This window comes from Chionomys nivalis, chromosome 7, assembly GCF_950005125.1.
Source record: "Chionomys nivalis chromosome 7, mChiNiv1.1, whole genome shotgun sequence".
Taxonomy (NCBI): Eukaryota; Metazoa; Chordata; class Mammalia; order Rodentia; family Cricetidae; genus Chionomys; species Chionomys nivalis.
Genome location: NC_080092.1, coordinates 100,895,247 through 100,917,953, shown reverse-complemented (window position 1 = coordinate 100,917,953; position 22,707 = coordinate 100,895,247). Strand labels below are relative to the sequence as shown.

At 53.0% G+C, this 22,707-nt stretch overlaps 2 protein-coding genes across 3 annotated transcripts; both read right to left on the bottom strand.

The window, feature by feature from the left end:
• Window positions 1-1,062: 1,062 nt before the first annotated feature.
• On the bottom strand, window positions 1,063-5,311 carry Mrpl12 (mitochondrial ribosomal protein L12). The gene is made up of 5 exons (XM_057774865.1): window positions 5,201-5,311; window positions 4,672-4,858; window positions 4,353-4,442; window positions 1,536-1,673; window positions 1,063-1,434 (listed from the first exon to the last, which is right to left on the bottom strand). Exons 1-5 carry the CDS (start codon window positions 5,269-5,271, stop codon window positions 1,318-1,320), a joined length of 603 nt encoding a protein of 200 aa, XP_057630848.1. The 5' UTR covers window positions 5,272-5,311; the 3' UTR covers window positions 1,063-1,317.
• An 899-nt stretch (window positions 5,312-6,210) lies between these two features.
• Window positions 6,211-22,640, bottom strand: Hgs (hepatocyte growth factor-regulated tyrosine kinase substrate). Of its 2 annotated transcripts, none has more exons than XM_057775351.1 (22): window positions 22,507-22,640; window positions 21,207-21,291; window positions 20,232-20,307; window positions 19,586-19,678; window positions 17,774-17,897; window positions 16,788-16,840; window positions 15,706-15,774; window positions 15,076-15,200; window positions 12,950-13,028; window positions 12,772-12,870; window positions 12,586-12,681; window positions 11,926-11,964; window positions 11,424-11,567; window positions 11,271-11,330; window positions 10,645-10,855; window positions 10,219-10,391; window positions 10,005-10,145; window positions 9,752-9,926; window positions 7,462-7,595; window positions 7,266-7,385; window positions 7,025-7,111; window positions 6,211-6,757 (listed from the first exon to the last, which is right to left on the bottom strand). In XM_057775351.1, the coding sequence occupies exons 1-22, from the start codon at window positions 22,541-22,543 to the stop codon at window positions 6,647-6,649; spliced, it is 2,331 nt and encodes a 776-aa protein (XP_057631334.1). In that variant the 5' UTR covers window positions 22,544-22,640; the 3' UTR covers window positions 6,211-6,646. The 2 variants fall into 2 exon arrangements, with proteins under 2 accessions (XP_057631334.1, XP_057631335.1); XM_057775352.1 differs by having other exon boundaries at window positions 10,645-10,852.
• Window positions 22,641-22,707: the final 67 nt, after the last annotated feature.

The window sequence follows — 22,707 nt, the reverse complement described above, 5'->3', positions numbered from 1 at the left end:
GGGGTCAGCAGTGGTCACTCTACCCCCTGATCAGAGACGCTGGTCCTGGCTGAGGATACTCAGAGCCGAGGTGAACTTTCCAGGACCCAAGACAGGCCTAACCTGGGGTTCTTGAGATCTCTCACTACTGCCCCAGGTGTTAGCAGGATCAGGCAGGTCATGCCTAGGTCACCTGGTAGCCACCTTTGTGGAGACAGCCCCAAAGTGCTGCTGGGGAATCATTAACCGGGGCCGTGTGGCAATGCTAGTAGCCGAGGCCAGGAGTTTACTGGGAAATCAGTTCCTTATTATGTGAAGTGGACCGGCCCACAGCTGGGTGGGGCTGCCGGGATTCCGGAGGCCTCACAGAGCAACACTGCGGATCACATCGCCCTCTCCTGGTCTAAGAAACTGCAAACGTTCTTCACGTTCTTCCAACAGGAGGCCCAAGGCCAGGGTGCACCTTCTCAAACACCTCTGAGGATCTAGGCTCAGGTCTAAGACCAACTAAAGAAACTTCTGTTCCTCTCCCAGGCTCTGCTGAGGTCTAGGAACAAAAATAGCTACATGTGGGGTGACCCACCTCAGGCTTAGTCAGGTCTTCCAAGACCCTTCTGCCACCTTGCTCCAGTCTGGTAAGTCAGCCAGAACTTTTATCCCCCGTGTACAACCCCCTCTTGCCTTGGGCATTAGGGGTAATAGCTCAGCCTCCATCCACCCTAACTGGGGTGATGTTGGACCCAGACTGTCTTGGTAGGTTGGATCACTATTACACTTTGTTGCCTTTTCAAACTCCAAGCATTTAAATGGAAATTTCACATCCAAATCTGAGATCACCCCCAACCCCAACTCGAGCTGCACACCAGCCCCTGCTAAGTTTGTGTGGACACAAATCTGCCAACCGTGGGGATCAGAGGATGGGTTCCCTGCACAACAGAAGTGATGGATGGCTGTAGACCCTCAACATTGCCAGCAGGGAGGAGAGGCAGGGGCAGACAGCCCGAGGAAGTCAGGACACACACGCCTCTAGATGACCCTTTGCGCCACCAACCCCGGGTACACACACCACTCACCACACACACCCAGCCTCAACAGTGTATTTTCTCAGTAGCCACAGGGGCGTGTTCACTCTGTAAGTTCTCAAGGCAATCTGGAGAGCTCTGCACAGCTGTGGCGGCCCTCCCCATCACAGTAGGTCCGTCCTGTCTCTCTCCCAGAACTCGGTCTCCAGTGTCAGTAGCTGTTGCTCCCAACACCCCACCTGGGAGTGAAGCAGGGGTGAGCAGGCCTTGCCCAGGTCCCAGGGACCCCAGTCCAAAAGTCCTCAGAACGGGGATGTCACTCCAGAACTACTGTGCCTCCCACGGCTTCCAAGGCTGCCTTGATCTTCTCAGCCTCGGCTTTGGCCACGTTTGCTTTGATTTCCTGGGGCAGGGACTCCACTAGCTTCTTGGCCTAAAAAGAGACAGCAGTAAGGAGCTTGCGGCACTTATAGTCATAACGAAGCCCATCCTACAAGGGTCTGGAGCCCGAGAACGTTCAGAATGGGTCCCCACCTGCACAAGGTTTATGCCCTGGACATAATTCTTGATCTCCTTGATGAGTTTCACTTTGTCCACGGGCTTTGCTTCTGTCAGGCGGACGGTAAAGTGTGTTCGTTCTTTCTGTTTGGGGGTGTCTTCTGCCTCAGCCACCTTAGGGAGTGGAGAGAGGTAGGGTGAGGAAGGATGAGGAAAGGCTGCCCCACCAGGACCTGCAGCAAGATCAACAGATCTTGAGCTCTGCCCTCTACAAAGCTGTACCAGACCCCTTTCAATCAGCTCTGCTTCTACCTCCCACAGGGCAAGGCCCTGAAACAAGCTGCACACTCCTTTTATCTCCTGACATTTTACCCCAGCCCTCTCTAGAACTCAGAGGTCACCTGCTCAGCCTCCTGAGTGCTGCGATTAAAGGTGTGTGCCACCACCGCCTGGTTCACTTTACCTCTCTTTAAACTGTAATTTGCGGGGTTGAATAGATGGCTCAGTTGGTGAAGGGTTTGCCTTGCAAATGTGAGGACCTGAGCCCGACCCCTGGAGCCCCTGCACAGCAGCCTGTGCCTGTAACCCCAGCATTGCCGAGGTAGATGGGAGGTGCTAATGGACCACTGTTAGCCAGCCTAGTGTTTCAGCAAGTTCCAGGATGTTGTAGGGTTTATGAACAGTGAGTGGAGATGCACCGCTGTGATTGGAGCAATAAAAAGCTGATTGGCCAACAGCTAGGCAGGAGATATAAGCGGGATTTCTGGGGACAGAAACAAAAAGGAGAAATAGAGGCACAAAGGAAATGTGAAGAGGAAACAGGAAACGAAGGATGAAAGAGAGGTAACACAATGCGACAAAATGCAGATTAGTATAAATGGGTTAATTTAGTTAAAAGAACTAGGCTGACAAGCCTAATCTAAGGCTGAACTTTCTCCCTGTCATTGTTTGGGAGCTGACAGGCAGAACAGAAAAGACTCGTTACTCCAGGCCAACTGAGACCGTGTTTCAAAAATAAGGTGAGTGGCGCCTGAGGCTCCAATGGGAACGCACGCAAGCACGCACAGGGGAAGCACCAATGGGAACGCACGCAAGCACGCACAGGTGAAGCACCAATGGGAACGCACGCAAGCACGCACAGGTGAAGCACCAATGGGAACGCACGCAAGCACAGGTGAGGCTCCCACGGGAACACACGCAAGCAAGCACAGGTGAGGCTCCCACGGGAACACACGCAAGCACGCACAGGGGAAGCTCCCACGGGAACACACGCAAGCACGCACAGGTGAGGCACCAATGGGAACGCACGCAAGCACAGGTGAGGCTCCCACGGGAACACACGCAAGCAAGCACAGGTGAGGCTCCCACGGGAACACACGCAAGCAAGCACAGGTGAGGCTCCCACAGGAACACATGCAAGCACACACAGGTAACAAGCAATTGTACTTATGAGGTAGGGAGAATAAACGCTTTGGAGATAATAGAAAAATCAGGACTATCTCAGTCTTCAGCCAACAAAACCTATGTGTCAATAATGACAACTTTTTTCTTTTTTCTTTCTTTTTGTGTGTGTGTGTGTTTCAAGATAGGGTTTCTCTGTAGCTTTGAAGCCTATCCTGGAACTAGCTCTTGTAGACCAGGCTCTCCTTGAACTCACAGAGATTCGCCTGCCTGCCTGCCTGCCTCCTGAGTGCTGGGATTAAAGGTGTGCGACACCACCGCCCGGCTAAATGACAACCATTTTAAGCCCCACTCTTCCAAGCTAGCTCACAGTGGGACAGGAGAGCCCATGGTACTCCTGATCTGATGCACAGAGACCTCACGGCCCCAGCTCAGTCCTATCATCCAGGGCGTGCCTGGATTGGGTTGGCTTCCTGATATAGGACCAAATGGCAACAGTACTACAGTCTAGACAATGAATCCAACCCTTGCTTCAGAAGTTCAGGGGTTAGGGGTGTATGTTGTTCTCTCAAATGAACATGAGTTTAGTTCCCAGCACCCATGTGACATGAGGCTGGTCACAGGGCCTTTAACTCTACCTTGAAGGGATCCAACATCCTCTTCTAGCTTCCTTAGGTACCCACATAAATGTGGCACATGGACATACACACACACACACACACGAATAAAAATAAATCCTTACGACAAAACATTAGGCTTGAACCTAGTCCTGGGTGGCTTAGAATTTACAGAGATGCACCTGCATCTATCTCCAAGTGCTGGGATTAGGGGTGTAGGCTACCATGCCCGGACCCTACTCAGATTTTACATGCTGCTTGGAAACCCGTCAGCTAGAGCTGTGAGGAACGCCTCGCTTTCTCTTTGTCAGCTTGTGGAGGCCTTCCTTGAGATTCCAGCCCTCTAACCAACTTCAGCGGCCTGCCTGTTGGTCTCCAAGCCAAACCACACGTCACACGGGAGGTGGGCACGCTAGGACCGCATCCCTGCGCCTTGCCTACTTCCCTCAACAGCACTCACGGCACTGCTGTTTGACGAACTTGTCACACGGCCGTGTCTTTATGAGGTAAGGTCTACCCACCAGCCTAGGGCAGAGCGCACGGGAAACTTATGGACATGAGTTTACTGTCAGGACCCAGCGTGGAGGAGAGAATTCCTGAAAGGTGTCCCCCTTTACCCCTCCCCACAGGCTGTAACGTGTACACCCACCCACAAACATACAGCAATAAATAAAACAAGACCTCGAGTGCCTCTGGCAGAGTGGCGTTCCCAGAGGTGTTGCGGGGGAGCCCACAAGGGGACACACTAATGACAGCTGCAGACCCAAGCAGGAGTTAGAGAAATGTGCCACATGCTGAGGTCACAGAAATGACTCCTTCTGTTGTCTGGGCTCACCTCAGGGGCTGCTGCTGCTGCGGCAGGGACGGCACCAGGCGTCATGCCACCCATTGGCATGAGGCCAACATCCTGGATCTTCAACGTTTTCTGTGGGACACAAGAGAAGTTTCAGTGGCTGGTTGTTCTTCATAATGAAGGCACAAGACTGGTTGGCCCTGGCATCTAGAAAAAGCACATCTGACAATTTGCCAAACTCCCAGGACACATCTAGAAGAGACACGGACCTCTGACCTTGATTTGGCAAAATACCAAACTCCCAAAATACAAACAGAAGACAGGGACCTTAGTCCCGGTCTGTGGAGAGCTCTCCCAATACCTTCAGGAGCTCATTGAGGTCTGAGATCTCCAGGAGCGTGAGGCTGGCGATGTCTTGGACCAGTTGCTGGATCTTGGGAGGGTATTCCTTGGGAGCATTATCCAGAGGGGCCCCCGCGAGGGCTTCACTCCTTCTGTGGCTGCTGCTCCTCAATTGTCGCGCTGCGCAGACGCCGGGGACCTGTTGCCTGGCCCCCCATGCAGACAGACATCAGACCCGCGAAAAGGGAAGACGCGGAGACCGGAGAGCGCAAAGGGTCCATGTGCTCAGTCCTCCACCAATGGGGCCAGAATTCACCAGCCGAGGCTAAAAGGGACCTTCCAAGCTTCCCAACGTTTCCCAAAGAGTCTCAGAACCCCACAAGATTATGCCGGCAATCCTGCCGGAAACTGCAAGCTTCTGCTTGAATGAAACACATCAGCCTATCGGGTGCAGTCTGCTGCACCAAGCATTCCAAGGCTCCGGGCTCGGGCTACGCCGCCGTGCACGGCCGGGGTCGCAGGGGCGGGAAGCTTGGGACGAAAGTTACCTGTGTCCAAGGTCGCCCAGGCCGAGCCGTCCTCTCCACGCCCCACCAGCAGGGCCGCGGAAGGTGGCCATGCGCCCGCCACCCGCGCCCTCCGGACCTGCTCCGGCCCGCCGCCCCGGCCACAGCACTCCAGAGCCCCCCACTCTACCTGGCAAGGCGGAGCGCTGCTCCCCGCAGCCCAAGCCGCGACCCCCACACGCGGCCAGCCGCCGCCTGCAGCATAGCTCCGCAGGCGGGAAGGTCACACGCGGATCTGTGCGGAAGCGGCGCTCTAGCCGGGAGCAGGCGAGCTGACCGAGCCGCTCTAGCCGCGAGGCCTCCAAGCATTAGAGCCGAAGCCCGCTGCTCTAGGCTGGGTCGGCGCCTGATATTACGCACTAGGCGACGCGACGCGCAGACGCAATCTTGACCCGGAAGTAGTGCTGGGCTAGCGGTGTCTCTGAAAGCCCGTAGGGCAGCCCTTTGTGTTGCCAGCGGAATGTGCCAGCAACCCCTACGTAAGGAGCCCGTCCCGTAGACTCTTGAATTCAGCTCAGACGTCCAAGAGATTAACGCTATAATCCAGGGATCCAGTGCCCCAAGCATAAACGAAGGGCCAATCCATTGTTCTAGAAGCCTGTCACCCTTTCCCCAACGTGCAGAGCGCATGCCTGTTCCCCCAGGTTTGAATGCACACCCAAAGCAGACGTTTAGCTGGGAGGGAAAGTATGACATTTACGGCTTGGATATCCTCACCAAACACCAGGCTGAAATGTGTTTTCCAGGGTGAGATATTGAGAACTGAAAACGTAAGCAGTGGTTTGACTCCACTGAGGCTGTAAAAGCCCATCTTTGCGCCCTTTTTCAACTGCTGGGTGATACTCTGTGCCACGGGAGTCAATACAGAGTGCCCACCAGCAAGAAGACCATCCAAGGCTTCTCACCCCGCACCTCCCAAGCTCCAGGACTGATGCAGATTATTGCAACGAAGAGTACCCTCACACTGCCACAACAAACACGACAGCTTCTGAAATACACTTTATTAGCACTGTTCTGCACTGGAGATGACAACGGAGGAGTAGGGAAGCTAGACATGCCTGACGCCTCCACCGCGCTGTGCAGGAGCCATGCCTGGACACCATAGTTCACATCAGACTCTGGGACAGCAGTCGCCTGTGGCAGGCCCCACACAGCAGCACTCCCCAGAGGAGGTCCTACCTGCCCTGCAGAGTCCCAGCCCTGGGGAAGGCAGATTGCATCAGGATCAAAGCAGGGAGCCAGCGACAAGGAGCCAGACCACTGAGGACAGGGACGAGGGCCAAGGGGGAAGGCCCACCCCTTGCTCACGGGAGAAGGGACATTACAGGGCAGTCCTAGGGAGGAAATGGCTAGCTAGACACATGGGTGGTTCCTGGTGAACCATAGTGTTACTCTGGGTAGTGAGTGCCAGACTCAAGGGACTCAAGGTCAGTCGAATGAGATGAGCTGGGCTTCACTGCCCGGGGCTGGCGGTCCCTGTGCAGGCGGTGGCTGGGCCACAGGGGGCTGCTGCTGGGGAGGGCCAGTGGCAGGTGGCATCTGGAGAGGAAGAGCAGACAAGCCCCATCACCCTTCTGTCCACACATAAGAGCTTCTGTTTAGAGCAAGCTTCATTGCAGCACAGAGTAACCCACAGTGCCAAGGCACTCAAGAGGTTGGTGTAAGTCTGTCTTTGCTATGCAAGCACATGCACATACGTGTTTGCATTGACTTGCATGTCCTCATTCTGATGAATGAGAAAGGCCCCCGAGTGTAAACCTAGTGCAAGGGTTTGAGGGTCAGGGAAGTGGCCTGAAGACGGCTCACCTGCTGGTACATGGGCTGTTGCCCTGCGATGTAGGCCTGCTGGGCTGGCAGAGATGCGTCCTGGCCTGGAAGGGTGGCCATAAGATTCTGTGGAGAGTAAGATTGAGCCCAACACTTAGTAGTCTGTGACCAGAAGGACACAGATCCTTCTGCTTGAAGAAAGAAAAATTGAGGGCCCAAGAGGGGAGGACCTGTTCTCTGTTAACCCATCTTATGCCCAGCAGAGACTAGGTCTCTTTACCTGCATGTTGTACGGCTGGTAGCCCATGGACATTGGCTGGCTCCCCATGTAGCCCATGGTGCTGGTCTGTGGAGGCTGGGAGATGGCTGGCAGGCTCTGCGGGGCCTGAGAAGCCACAGTCTATGGAAGGAAGCGGGGAGATGAGGGAACAGGCAAGGGCTGGAGCAGAGGAGAGGGAGTGACCTCGCCCACACACCTGGTAGCCTGGGGTTGCAGTGGGTTGGTAGGAGGAGTAGGCAGGGCTGGTGGCAGGTCCAGCCTGGGCCTGGGGGGCCGCCTGTGCCGCAGGAGCACCTGCCGGATACATGTAGGCGCTGACCATGCTGGGATCTGTGACAGGAAAGATGAGCTGCTTTAGGTCAGGAAGGACAGAGTGAGGAGACAATGCCCTTCCCTGGGGTTTTCCTTCTGTTGTGACTTTTAGAACCAAGTACATGCTTCACTTATAAAAGGCAGGTAAAGCCAACAAGGGGAAGTAGGTCCTAAAAGAAAATGAAAGCAGAAAAAAAAAATGACCCTAATTACTTTTGTTTTTGTAGCGCTGGGGGCTAAAGCCAGGGGTTTGAACATGATAGGCAGGTGCTTTACCTGAGCCACACCCCCACCCTTCAAACTGCATTGAAACACGGGGCAGTCACAGTGAAGGGAAGGGGCCAGGGAGAGCTGACATGAGATTCCTGGCGCTCATAACTCAGAGTTTCACAATCCAGATGAGAGGAACAAAGACAAACACCCTCTTCTACAGTAGCTTAGGCTAATATTCCAGGAAAGACTCCGTGGGACAGAAATGAACCAATACACAGGGGAAATGAAGGACATTCCAAGCTGTCAGGACAAGAAGAACTAGCATGAACTAGTGTGCTCTGTGACTGAGAAACTGTCAACACATCTTAGGAGCCCACGCCTTCACTGTCTGTGTGGGACACAGGTCTTAAACTAGAGTCTTCCTGACTCGACCTCTCAAGTGTTGGGTTGTAGCTGCACATATCATACGCAGCCTGAGATACTGCTTCTAATGGCTGTCCCCACAAAGAGAAAGCAGGATCCCAGAGATCTGAAGAATGGACAAGCCAAGCAGAGTACCAAGCTACCCTGGTCAGAAAATGACAGGCCAGTCAAGGTTACAGAAGTGGCTGGCAAACTCACATGGGTCCTAGCAACGATAATATGTGTATTAAAGTCAAAAGAAATAGGGACAGAGAGATGGCTCAGTAGTTAAAAGTGCACACTCTTCCTCTGGTTGGCTGGTTTTCCCACAGAGGGTTTCTCTGTGTAGCCCTGGCTGGCCTGGAACTCAGATATGTGCCTCCTCTGCCTCCCAAGGGCTGGGATTAAAGGTGTGCACCACCACCACTCACAGCACATTGCTCTTATAGAGGATTTAAGTTTAGATCTTAGCTCCCATGTCTGTTCTAAAGACCTCCTGTGACCCCTGAAGGTTCTTGCACTCACATGCACACACTCAGACAGAAACACAGACATATACATAATGAAAACATGAAACCATGTCACAGACTTTAATTCCAGCACACAGAAGGCAGAGGCAAGGGGACCTCTGACTCGAGGCCAGCCAGGCCTACACAGTGAAACCCTATCTCAGAAAATAAATAATGAGGCCATGGTGGTGCATGCCTTTAATCCCGCACTCGGGAGGCAGAGGCAGGAGGAGGATCTCGTGAGTTCGAGGCCAGCCTGGTCTACAGAGTGAGTTCCAGGACAGCCAGGGCTACACAGAGAAAGTTCACACCTACATAGATGACAAGAGCAGAAAAGGGCAAAGTACCTCCTTCCAGAGGAAGGATAGTGGCTAAGAGAAAGGCACACAGAAAAACTCAGAAGATGCAGGAGTCTGAGTATCAGGGCATTTCAAGTCTCAAGGTCTTTTCTAAAATGGTACCTGTCGATAATGGAAACAGATGCGATGACCGTGGAACCCGCCTCAGCCACACAGAGTGATGCCTGCTGAACCCACCTCAGTTAGCAGGGATGCAACTAAGCAACGCAGTGTACCCCACATGCCAAAGTTCCATCTTGTGCCTTTCTAACTAAAGGTGTAGTCCACGGCCCCAGCAAGTACTAACACCAGACAAACCAAATTGAAGGCAACTTGCCAACTACAGGACCGTGCTCAGAGGGGCTCAAGTGAGCACCACGTGGTACAAACAGAACGGGCAATGTTTGGAAGAGAACAAGGTGCAACAGCCTGACTGACAGCAACAAGGGGATTTTCTGTTAGCACAGACGTCTTCCCTGGGCAGTGTGTGATCCAATGTCTCCTGTCTGTGAGCACATCCTGACTTTAGGAAATGCACTGTGGGTGAAGGAGCTTCACCTGCCCGTCACTCTAGAACAGATCAGGAAAGGAGTTGTGTGTGTATATGAACATGTGTTTCCATATGGACAGGAAAAAACAACTGTAGAAAAATATTCACTTAGAGAATTTGGACAACGCTTTGTCACGACCTTCTGTAAGCTGGCAAGGTTACCTGCTGTGCTGCCAGGTATGCTGGGGTAGGGGCCAGTGGCTGGGGCTGGCTGGCTCATATACACACCATGCATTGGGGAGCCCTCTACTGAGCCTGCTGGGCTGAAGGTGCCAGGAAAGCTGGTTGGGCCTGAGGGCTGGTAGAGCACACCCCCAGCTGTGGGCATAGCCTGGAGCTAGAAACAAAGAAGAGCCAACAGTCAGAGAGGTTGTCCTTGGCCCAGGAGGGGTAAAGCGGGGTGGGCAGCACATGCCTGGGCATAAGGCAAGGGGAAGGCAGGCATCTGGGCGCGCATCTGGACAGTCTGCTTCTGTTGCTCCAGGCGCATCTGCCGCTCCTTCTCCTGCTCCTGCAGGCGCTGGATAGCCAACTGCCTCTGCACCTCCAGGTACTCCTGCAGGAACAGACAAGAGGCGGTCAGGCCAGCCTGGGCCTCCCCTACCCATATGCCAGGTCGGGTACCACACCTGCTTCTTCTGCCTCATGATCTCCAGCTTCTGTGCCAGTTGGATCTGACGCTGGCGCTCGGCCTCTTCGGCTGCCCGGCGCAGTTTCTCCCGGTGTTCCTCGCGCAGGGCACTCAGGGCTCCCCGAGCATCACGGATCTGTGCCAGCTTGTCCTGAAGCCCCTCATAGTACACTGTGTGCAGAGAACAGGGCAGCTAAGACCTCTCACAGCCTGCAGGCTTAGCTGGTATGGGTCTCTGTTCTGCTTGGTCAGGGCTGTAGACAGAAAGGAGCAGAGAAGACCCCACCAATGGGACCACCTCCCAAGAGCTTCAGTGGAGCCCAGGGTCTCACAAGACCCCAGGAACAATTAACCACCAGATGGGGCTCATGAGCCTACTGCCTTGGGAGCTGAAGCAGCCCTTGCAGGGCACCTGGACACCTACACCTGCGCTCATCCAGCTGGTTGAGCAGCTCAAGCAGCTGCGGGTGCATGCTGTTGATGGACTGGAACAGTGACAGCACGGCTGAGTCATTGGTGATGCTGCGGCCCCGCATGTGGTTGCTCTTCATACGGTTGACGAAAGTGGTGACAGCATTCTGAAGGGCCTTGAGGAACTGCTCATGGCTCTCCTCTGACTCCCCGTTCTGGTACTGCTGGAGAGGCAAAGTAGGGGCTGAGCAACATCACATCAGGGGTGCACACCACGCCCGCTAAGCCTAGAAGTGTCTCTGAAAAGGTGTTAGGCTGGCAGACAGGCGTGGCCCACTGTGTTTAGGGCCTGGCACAGACAAATGACCCAGTCCTTAACCTGCTTGACAAGTGAGCATCGTCGGCATCCTGCTCTACACACAAAGCAACAAAGACAACCTGAGGCTCCCGTCCACCAGGACACTGCTCACCAGAGCTGGGGAGAAACCTCTGCCTGGGTATGGCTGGCACCAGCTCAGAAGTTGGGGGATAGGGCCCTCCTCTGAGCTGCTCTGGAACACTAGGGACCGCAGGGCAGCTGGAGCCTGGGACTCCTTGCTCTGACACAGCCCTCCTACCAGGACAGGAGGCAGAGCTTACCTCACTAAAGGGGCCACTGGAGGGAGCTATGGACTGAGAGTCTGTCTCTGGAAGAGGAGCCTGGAAGAGATCAGAGTTAAGTAAGGGCATCTTTGGCCAGGTTCATACCTGGCTCTAAGAACTGGCAGTCAAGAGTGCAGAGGAGCCTCTTACCTCCACCATGCTGTTGGGGGCTGTATGCCCCTCCCCAGGCTGGGCAGCTGGCTCCGTCAAGGGCACAGGGGCAGATGGTGTGGGGCTCTTCCGTGCCTCTTCCTGTTTCTTTTCCCAGTAGTTCCGGTTGAGGTACCGTGCAAGCTGCAAAGCAATAAGGAAAGGAGAGGGAGTTATGGCTGTGGTCGGGAACAGGAGAAGAGTCATGGCTGTGGTCGAGGAACAGGAGAGGAGTCATGGCTGTGGTCGGGAACAGGAGAAGAGTCATGGCTGTGGTCGGGAACAGGAGAGGAATCATGGCTGTGGTCGAGGAACAGGAGAGAAGTCATGGCTGTGGTCGGGAACAGGACAGGGCGTCATGGCTGTGGTCGGGGAACAGGAGAGGGTGTCATGGCTGTGGTCGAGGAACAGGAGAAGAGTCATGGCTGTGGTCGAGGAACAGGAGAGGAGTCATGGCTGTGGTTGGGAACAGGACAGGGCAGACCCACACCGTGCCACTCACCTCAGGGTCGATGTCCTCAGCCAGAGGTGCTGATGAGTTCTGGGGAGACAAACAGAGTCTGAGGAGCGACAGGCTGAAGAGGTGATGTGATCCCCAAGCAGTCAATCCCACAGGGACCCAGATGGCACCAAAGGACAGCAGCTCTCAGGGCTGGCCAATGTTCTAACCCCGCCTGGCACCTGCCAGCCCTTTCCTTTTCAGGGCCTTTGGGCCTGACATTCACTTTCCTTCTTGGCAATACAGTGTTAAGATCTTGAGTCATGAAACTGCACGTTTCGCATCAATCTTTAACTTTACTAAGGTACAGGGCAGCACCCAGGCCTTACCGACTTCCTAGGGCAGGTGCCAGCACTTTACACAGACAGTGAAGCCCTAGTGTGTGGGCCGTGCTCACAATCTGAGGAGGAAGAGTGTTCTCAGCTAGCAGGTACCAGGGCTATTTCCTGCTCTGGGCCCCATTCGTGGCTGGCTACTGTGAAGAGCTCTACAGAGCCTCCAGGAGAGTTCAGTTCCAGGATTGAGGGTGGGAGTGAGGTGGGTCTCCAGAAGGTCAGATCTGTAATACGCCCTGGCCTCTCTCGGTGTCCTCTATACCCTTACAACAAAGCCCCAAACCAGCAGAACCCCCTGGTGATCCCTGGACAGTGAGAAACAACTCACCACAGGGGAGGAATACAGGCTGCTGGCTGGGGGTGCAGATGAGGCCAGGGGTGTGGGCTCTGCCTTTGGGTGCCCTGTGTGTGTTGACTTCTGTCTCTGAAGCAGAACCAGGAAGGAGCAGACATCATTAAGGGAGCATGTGGCTGTGGAAACTCAAGGTGACCTTCATAGCGCCCCATGGCTTACCATCCTCTCTTTCTCCTCAGCCTCAGACTGAGAGAGGGCCAGCGCCAGCTGCAGCTCCTCCTCCTCCTGCAAGGCCGTCTCATCCCGCTTTGGGGGCAGCTGGAGACAGACAGGGCGAAGTGAGAAGGGCCCCAGGAAGAGGTGAGAAAGTGTTCTAGGGATGGGAGGGGCCTCGCACCTGAGACTGCTGGGACAACGGGCTGGTCAGGTACTCTGGGGGCAGCTCTGTGGTGGAGGCAGCCTTCCCTTCCGCTTTCCTGCAGCAAGACGAGATGCTGTAAGTGACCAGACACTGACACCAGCCTCCCAGGGACTCCTCACACCATCTCCAAAGACCGACAATGCAGGTCCAACAGGGACATGTGGCTCCAGGCCCAAATCCGAGGAATGGCAGAAGAGACCCTGGGCCCTCAGCCAGCTGCAGAGCATGAGTAGGTCACTTGGCCTAGGTCGGGGCCTCTCCTGGCTGAGCTGAGCAAGGGGCTCTCTATAGCACCTCGACATTGCTCACTACACCTGCCATGACCAGCAATGGGCCTTCCCTCAGAAGATGCCAGAAAGGACATCAAGGTCCAGGCAGGCCAGGAATTTTCTGGAGTGTGATATAGAGCAGAGATTTCTCCACAAGTGTGGCTGAGGGCCACATATATATAGCATACTCAGGATTTCTAAAGGAAAAAAACCACACTAAAGCATGTGCACACACAGAGTGGAGGAGGGAAGCTGAGCAGGCAGAAGATAGGACATGGTTAGGAATGGACCTCTGTAGAACAAGGGTTGGGTTTCACCGATGGAAAGAGTTGTGCAAAGCAGAGGCCACTCATGTGCGATCAAGGCACTTCCCATTTCAAGACAAAAGAGCTCCTTTCAGCAAGACCTGTGTCCTGTACAAGCAATGTGCCGCCACGTTCAGTGTGACTAACTGGGACGAGATGGCTCAGGGGTTACGGGCATGCTCCCTCTTCCAGAGGATCAGGTTCCTGGCACCCGTATGGGGCAGAGGGATCGGGAAGAATCTGGCCTACTCAGCACCTTCACACACCTGCACATGTCTATACACACACACATATAATTAAAAATAAAGAAATTTATCTAAAAAAAAGAAAAAGAAAGGATCCCCCTATAAACTGTGATTGGGAACACATTCTCTTATCTGCTTCTGTGATGTTGGCTCTGACTAGATGTGAAGCTTCTCAAAACTGTAGATCTCACTGGAAAGCAAACTCTATCAATTTAATGTCAGTGTATTCTGAAACAGAAAGGGGGAGGGACAAAAAAAACAGAGTTTCCTTGGGAGCAGCCTCCTCACCCAACTGGTCAAAGGTTATCAGTGACAGATGGGGGCGGGACACAGCCTCACGCCTGGAGCTCTCACCAGAAACATGCTCTCGAGCTAAGCACCAAGTAGTCTTAGAATCCAATGGAGGGACAGACCCTGGAGACAGGTGCATTACAACTAACACCATCCTGGCTAAGAAGATTGGCGAGGTATGATAATACAGAAAATATACTCTGAAACCCTGGCAGATCCCAACAGGGACCAAGAAGCCTCAAAAGACCTTCCTAGGACAGTGGCCAAACTGGAATACCCAGAGGACAGGTGCTGGCAACACAACATCCAATGTCCTGTGACAATACAGCACTGACTTCTCAGACCATCTGCCTTTTTGGAATGGATACTGGGCATGTTCAAGCAAAGAAGACCATGAAGTTCACACAACTCACTTCAGGGCTATCAAAACCACTCAGGGGGAATGAAGTTCCTTTGGAAGCAAGCATGGCAGACCTAAGCTTGGCCCCCAGAGGAAGAGAATCGACCGCACAAAGTTTCCCTTGAGCTCCACAGGCACACACAGCATCAGCACTCATGCCCACCTATGTCTCCTTCCCAACCCCAACAGATTCTAAAAATGTAGAATAAAACAGAAACATCCGGGGACACAAGGATGAGGGGGAGGGGAACACGAGAATGATCAGACAAACCGCAACTGAGAAATCCAAGCGAGGGGCTTGCACGTGTTCCCCTGTGCACACGCATACACGCACACACGCGTCTCTATCACCTGCGCCCCTCTTCTGCAAGCGTTCTTTCCTTTGCTTTTGGTTCTTCTGAAACAGGGTCTCACGTAGACCTAGCTGGTCTGGAACCTGCTATGTGGATTAGGCCACTGTGGGGTCATGTTATTCTGTCCACCACCTGTCCCAGAATTTGGGGTGGTGGGGCTGCCTGAGAAAGCTACACAGGCTGGCCTTAACACTTGTGACAGCTTCAGGAGCCTGAGAGGCCCAGGAGTCTACACTCACTTGTTCAGCTGCTCGTAGCAGGGCTCACACACGCGCACCTCCTTCTCAATGCCGAACTTGGGGATGGTGGAGTACTTGGAAGAGCACTTGCCACAGAAGATCTGCCCACATGCCCGGCAGTGGTGCTGTGAGATAAAGCGGGACAGGTCCAGTGACGCTGGTTACTGTTACGCTGACTGCCCACCAGCCAGAACTCCCTTGTGTGAGTGGGAGCCGGGACAGGGACAAGTAGAGCAAAAGAGATGGGAGGCTTGTAGGACAATCAATTTCAGCCACCATTTGGAGGAATTAAAAATAAACAACAGGCTAGGCGGGGGTAGCACACCCCTTTAGTCCCAGTACTTGGGAGGCAGAGACAGGCGGATCTCTGTGAGTTCGAGGCCAACCTGGTCTACAGATCTGAGTTCCAGGACAGCTAGAGCTACACAGAGAAACCCTAAAAAAAATCAAATCAAAACAAAACAAAAAAGAAAGAAAGGATCTTTGCCCAACCCGGGAGAAACACTAGAATGGCCCTGACTCAGACCTCAGTCTAAGCTTGGGATGTTCAGATCCCCAAGGTGAAGCTGGACTCTGCCCACCAGGCAAACTTCAAATGAACTGAACACTAAAGTCCCTGGGAATACTCACTTTGCGGGTCACCACCCCAAACTGTACTCTGCAGCGGTGGCATTCCTCGGCGTCCACCCAGTCAGGGGCCTGGGAACAATAGTCACAATCACATAACATTCTCCATCCCAAGGGCCCAGATATGGCACAACTTATCCCATATCCCAGAGAGGAAAGGCACCTAGAGAGGGTCCCAAATTATTGATATCCAAACCACACGACCCAGGATTAAGTTATTAAGTTACTTCCAAAAAAAAAAAAAAGGAACCTCCTCCTAACAGGCTTCCTGACACTTTCCAGGTTTGTGGATATGGATTCTTTTGTTGTATTTTTGAGATAAGGTCTCTCTATGTAGCCTTGGCTGTCCTGCAACTCACTGTGTAGACCAGGCTAGCTTTAAACTCAGAGATCTGCCTGCCTTAGCCTCTGAAGCTTTGAGATTACAGGTATGGGCCACTGCAGCTAGCCTAGCTTTAAGGTGTGTAAAGAAATTCAGTCTCTTGTTTTTCTTTTTTTCCTTCCTTTTTTAAACAGTGCTGAGTGCTGAACCCTGAACCTTGGGTCATGACAGGCAAGGGCTTTACAATCAGCAAGATCCCCAAGGCTTGACATTTTCTTTCTTTTGAGTCAGGATCTAGTTATATACTTAGCACAGGATGTCCTGGAGTTCACAGTAAGCCTCCTCTGGAAAGCTGGGATTAAAGGCATGAGCCATCCTTACCAAACCCCAAACAAGAAAGAGCCCCAGGGGCTGGAGAGATGGCTCAGAGGTTAAGAGCATTGCCTGCTCTACCAAAGGTCCTGAGTTCAATTCCCAGCAACCACATGGTGGCTCACAACCATCTGTAATGGGGTCTGGTGCCCTCTTCTGGCCTGCAGGCATACACACAGACAGAATATTATATACATAATAAAAAACAAATAAATATAAAAGGATTAAAAAAATACTTGCCATCTAAATCCAACCCTTTTTTAAGAAAGAAAGAAAGAAAGAAAGAAAGAAAGAAAGAAAGAAAGAAAGAGAAAGAAAGAGCCCCAGGACCTCACTCCTCCGTCCTCCCAAAAGCTCCTGGACTGATCAGCAGAGCTGAGTCAGGACTCACTCTTTCCGCAGCAAACATGGCGTCACTCTCCTTGAATTCCGGAAAGACATGTCCTAGGAAGAAAAGGTTTTAGCTGCCACTGGCTTCTTCTCTGGTCACCACTTCCTAACTCCTGACGTCTGCCTCATCAGATAAAACTAACAGGATTAGAACAGGGCACTAGAGTTCTCCAAGTCCCAAAGCCAAAGCATCACCAAATATCCTAATTCACTGCCTGCTCTCTGGAAACCCACAGCTCTCTAGGGCTGCTACATCTCAAGGAATGCAGACGGGACTTGAGAAAAGACCTTCAGACATCATGCCCTGGCCAAAAACCTGAGAATCACTTCCTGCCACACACACAGCAATAGCACATTTTGGTCTTGCTCTCCTCTGGCATGAACCACCCGTCTGTCCCCTCCAGCAGGTACAGCGTACTCTGACCTCAGGGTCTGAACCGGAGTCCTCTGCAAAAGGTGCCAGGGGAGAGCTAAAGAGACGGGTCAGTGGTTTAGCACTGGTTGTTTCTTCCAAAGGGCCCAGTTTGATTCCCAACACACAAATGGTGGCTCACAACGATCTGTAAGCCTAGCCCCCAGGAAATCCTGCACCCTCTCCTGGCCTCCAGGGACACCAGGCAGCATGTGGTCCACACATACTGCAGGCAAAGCACCCATAAACATAAAAGTGAAACAAAATAAAAAAGGTGCCAAAGCCCTGCGGTTGCTCTTGGTGTTGAGAACGCCTAGAATCCATCGATTCACTTGAGAGGTCTTCCTAGACTGCTCATCTGTGCTACCCCCAGGAAGCACAACACTCTGGGTGTGCCTGTCAGCAGACTTTACTGTTTCCTGACGAATATAGCCCGCTGCCTCCCTGTGGGTGGAGGTGTAGAAAGCAGGACCTTGTCAGAGCCCCACTGCCAGTCACTCAGGAGGACCAGTCTACCCCCAGCCCCTCATCACTAGGACAATCTCCCAGCCTGGAGCTGGGCGGTTCTAACTTACCTTCGACCTTCATGATCTGGTACGTGTCCTGGACCACCTTGTACTTAGGCTCATTCCGGAAGGCGTGTGCCCAGGCCTGGATCAGGTACAGGATCTTGTTCCGAACATTGACTTCCACCTGCCTCTGTAGAGCAAGAAGAAAGTGGGAAGGGCTGCGGGAGACTCAAGGTGTCTGAGGTCTCAGAGGGAAGAGGCAGCTTGCAAGACCAAGTGCCCTGAGTAGAGACAATTGGCACAAGGGCCAGAGAGAGTCTCTGGGTGGCTGCCAGGCACCCATCTAATCTCAGGAGCGACCCTCCTGAGAATCTACATTTATGCAGGGTCAGGGTCACAATTCTTTTTTTTTTTTTTTTTTTGGTTTTTCGAGACAGGGTTTCTCTGTGGTTTTGGAGCCTGTCCTGGAACTAGCTCTTGTAGACCAGGCTGGTCTCGAACTCACAGAGATCCGCCTGCCTCTGCCTCCCGAGTGCTGGGATTAAAGGCGTGCGCCACCACCGCCCGGCTTCTTTTTTTTTTTTTTTTAAGATTTATTTATTTATTATGTAAACGGTAGTGTTCTGCCTGCAGGTGTGCCTGGAGGTCAGAAGAGGACACCAAATCTCATTACAAATGGTTGTGAGCCACTGTCTGGTTGCCAGGAATTGAAGTCAGGACCTCTAGAAGAGCAGCCAGTGCTCTTAACCTCTGAGCCACCTCTCCAGCCTGGAGTCACAATTCTTAATCCTGAGAGAAATCAGAGAATCCTCAGAAGCTACATTGCTTGACCTACAGCCATGACTCCTTCTCCATCTCTGCATGGCATCTCGGCCAGAAACACAGTTCTCTGTCCGCACCATCACTAAAGCCTGGGGCTCCGACTGCCTCTAAGAGGCACTAGGCGGGACATGAAGCATTGCCTTAGGTCTTAGGACACAGACACCACAGAGTCAGATCTCCCTCCAGCCACTGTCTGAAAGAGGCAGGGATGTCCTCTCCAGATGTTTCTCTACAAGGCTCAGGCCCTGTAAGCCACAGCACTGCCTCAGCTTGACACCCTCTTAGGGAGGTCACAACACTTTCTGTTGATGACACAGATCAAGCAGCTTCAAGGAGATACAACAGCTCTTACACTGGGATCCGGGCTTCTCTCCAAGCAGACCAGCCTGGTGCAGAGCAGGGAGGTCACCTGACGCTTTGCCCTCCTCCAGCTATGCAACAAAATTCTCATTTAGGCCCCAAGTTAGAAGGGTCAGCTATACAGCTCAGTGCCAGAGACAGGTTCTCGGCAGCATGGGTTGAAGGTGAAGCTTCCCATGAGACCAAAGCCTGGTGCTGTGTCACATGAAACAGCGTCACTCTGCCCAGCCCACCAACCCAGCTGCATCACCATCCACACGTCAACGCCTCAGGTTGTCCTGGGGACGATCTCACAGGGCTCTAGCAAGCTCTCCTCTACCCTCCCTGGAGCAGCTCCTGCTCTATCATTTTTCCCTCTTGGCTCTGCCACAGATAGACCTAAACTCTAACTTCTGCACCTTCATGGCTCAGACTTCTCCCACTCTTGAATGCGCTACTCCAAACCTCTTCCCCAAGCTCCTACGACTCCATGACCACCTCTGCTCACAGCCCTGAGGACTCAGCCCCATGCCCTGCTTTGGAAGCCTTCTCTGGCCCAAGAACAGTGTCTCTCTCTCCCTGGGCCTGGTCTGGACTCACAGCCACTCACAGGGACCTCTACTCTTACCCTCACCTCCTCCTTCGTAGGCGACAAACACTTAGAAGAGCTGGTACTCTACCTGACTCCGTCTTCCCTCAAGACTCTAGGAAACCTACCTTCAGCAGCTCCTTTAGCTCTTCCATGGTCTGTTTGTTGGCCACTTCATCGTGGACTGTCTGGCCACAGTTCTTTACCACAGACTCCATCACCTGAAAACCCCAAGGAAGATAAAGACCTAGCTTGCCGGGTGGTGGTGACGCTTTCATCCCAGCACTCTGGAAGCAGAAGCAGGCTGATCTCTGTGAGTTCAAGATCAGCCTGGTCTACAGAGTGAGTTTCAGGCCAGCCAAAGCTGTTACACAGAGAAACCTTGTCTCAAAAAGCAAACAAACAAAAAAGGCCTAACTGTGTCCAGGGCAGGGCCTTCTTCCTGCTGGAAGACAGGCCGCAACAGGCCTCTGAGTCCACTCAACCTGTCAGAAACCCCAAACAGCACTCAAAGACAGGCTGCAGGCCCTGACAACATCTTGTGGTCAAAGGCGATGGCCATCCCATCCTTCCCGGGTGTGTGTTCAGACTGCAGATAGAGAAGCATTTTTGATACTTCCTCTATTCCCACAGGAGGGCTCCAACTGTACTCAGTGCCAGAGGGATCCACTAGTTGATCTGTGCCCAGCAAAGTGGGCATGGCTGCCGCACAGCAAGAGGAAGAGAATCTTTGAGTATGGGAACCAAAAGACACTGCAGCAGGGCCCTAGTTACCTCCAGAGCGTACAAAGCCACGTGCGGGTTCTTATCATTGACCTTCTTCTTGATGGAATTTACAGCATATTTTGCTCTGAAAGAAAAAAAAAGCACTAAAGACATCAGTAAAAAGGATGGAGGGAGTGCCGGGCGGTGGTGGCGCACGCCTTTAATCCCATCACTCGGAAGGCAGAGGCAGGCGGATCTCTGTGAATTCGAGACCAGCCTGGTCTACAAGAGCTAGTTCCAGGACAGGCTCCAAACCCACAGAGAAACCTTGTCTCGAAAAACCAAAAAAACCAAAAAAAAAAAAAAAAAAAAAAAAAAAAAAAAGGATGGAGGGGAAACGTCTCCATAAGGTGAGGAGAGCAATCTGCCATCCTTGTTTTCTGAGACACGGTTTCATGTAGCCCGGGCTGACCTCCAGTCCAGTGTGTAACTAAAAAAGACCCTGGACTTCTCATCCTCCTGTCTTCACCTCCCAAGTGCTGTGACTACAGGCAGTGCCATCATGTCTGGTTTATGCTGTGTTGGGGATGAACCCAAGATTTTACACACACTAGGCAAATACTCTACCAACTGAGCTCTACGCCCAGACTTCCACACACCATCTTGGTCCTTCAGACCTCTAAATATCTCCAAACTGTACAGTTTTAATTGTCCCAACATAACAAAATACCCAGATGTAGAAAAGGCAATTGTCTACATAAAGAACCCTTGGGGTGACGGGCGGTGGTGTTGCATGTCTTTAATCCCAGTACTCAGGAGGCAGAGGCAGGAAGATCTCTGTGAGTTCGAGGCCAACCTGGTCTACAGATTGAGTTCCAGGACAGCTCCAAAGCTACGCAGAGAAACTCTGTCTCAAAAACAAAAACAAAACATACAAAAAAGCTCCTGTGGTCAACTTAATCTTTGAAGTGGAGTGGGAACGAAAAGATGTCAGCATCGTATGTGACCGCCCCTCGCTTTATAGGACAGGCCCTGCTCACTTACTGTGTGTCCCCCTGACGGATCAGGTCGCAGATCTGCAGAATGGACTCCCAGTCTGTCTCCAATAGAAGCTGGCTGGTGGCTTTGTCTAAAGGAGAGAGATGTCACTCAGGGGACTCACTGTGCTGTGTTTCCTAGGTGGCTCCCAGGTTAGCAATTTCCCCTTTTTAAACAGCTTAACTGAACAGACAATCCTCTTGAAGCACAGTGACAATCTCCCCACACACACACACACACGTGCAAGACGCAAATAATGCGAAAATTAGAGACTCATGGCTGCTGTGCTTGCTCCAAATCAGCTGTCATTTCAAACTCTGAATCACTCAAGTTCCCACAGACCCTCAGGAGACAGGCACTGCCTCCATTCCTTTTACAGGTAAAACAGAGGGACATGAATGCCCTATATCACAGCTTGCTGGGCACTTCGAAACAGCACGCACAACAACAGGGTCACCTGGCCCTCAGAGCCCCATCACTGAGATGGTTTGTCCTTTCTATTATTAGCTCTTAGCAAGGCAAGCGCTGGAGAGATCTCTGGATTCCCAAGCTAATACCCCTCACATCTTCATCCCCTCTCTTCTACAAGACACGCCAACTTTGTCACCAATTAGGCAAATTACTGGATTGGTACCTGAAGTGCTGAACCTCCCCAGAGGGGAGAATAAGAAAAATGTTTCCACAATCCCCTTTGAAAACCTTAGTTCGGAAAGCAAACGAGCAGACTATGGAAGCACTCTGGCGCCTGTTCGAGGACACACTATATTTTTATTGCGGGAATGGGGCATGCAAGGCAAACCCATTTTCCCTCCTAAAATTTACACTCCCCAGGAGGCTCAAATAGGATCAACAAGCACCTTCAACAGGGAGAGAAAATGTCTTCCAAAACCCAGGGACACTTCCAGAATCCGAGGGTACTAGGAAGCAGTCCCCAAGGGGCTCGTAAACGTTTAAGGAGGGCAGTATCGGTTCCACAGCCTTCGACCAAGCATTGGTGTCAAACGACCCGCATGAAGCTAGGACCTGAGTCATACACTTCATGACTCAGGACTTTGGCCCAATCGGTTCCGGCCCGCTGGACCGGAGGGGGCGAGGTCCTCGTGGACTCCCAAAGAGCATCCCTCACTGGACCCCCGGGCCGCGGAGCACAGCCCCGGAGGCCACACCCGAGGCCCGGGGATGTGTCGTGCTCCCGGGAGGCCGGCGGCCGAGCAGGGCGGCCGACCCGCTCCCCTGAGACCTATGGAGGCAGCGTCTGGCGGGTGCGCGAGAGAGCCGACGGCGAGCTGGCTGGTGGACGCGTTACCTAGGAGACGCTCGAAGGTGCCGCTGCCTCGCCCCATGGCGACCCCGCTCCGGACCGACGCCGCGGGCGCTCCCTCTTTCGGAGCTGACGCGCCCCCCAACTTCCGCTTCCGCCTTTCAGGGTCCGCGCGCGCAGGCGCACGTCGACGCGCCGCCCCGAGACCGGCCCACAAGTCGAGGCCCTGCGCATGCTCGCTGAGTC

Bases quoted from the DNA above. Each gene is read 5' to 3' on its own strand.
- Mrpl12 (XM_057774865.1), bottom strand. From the start codon at position 5,271: ATGGCCACCTTCCGCGGCCCTGCTGGTGGGGCGTGGAGAGGACGGCTC. The intron at 4,859-5,200 runs GTAACTTTCGTC...ATGGGGGGCCAG, and splicing joins CTGGGCGACCTTGGACACAG to GCAACAGGTCCCCGGCGTCT. The intron at 1,674-4,352 runs GTGAGCCCAGAC...CCACTCCCTAAG, and splicing joins CAGCAGCAGCAGCCCCTGAG to GTGGCTGAGGCAGAAGACAC.
- Hgs (XM_057775351.1), bottom strand. From the start codon at position 22,543: ATGGGGCGAGGCAGCGGCACCTTCGAGCGTCTCCTAG. The intron at 11,568-11,925 runs GTGAGTGGCACG...ATTGCTTTGCAG, and splicing joins CTGAGGACATCGACCCTGAG to CTTGCACGGTACCTCAACCG. The intron at 9,927-10,004 runs GCATGTGCTGCC...CTTTGTTTCTAG, and splicing joins TCCCCTTGCCTTATGCCCAG to CTCCAGGCTATGCCCACAGC.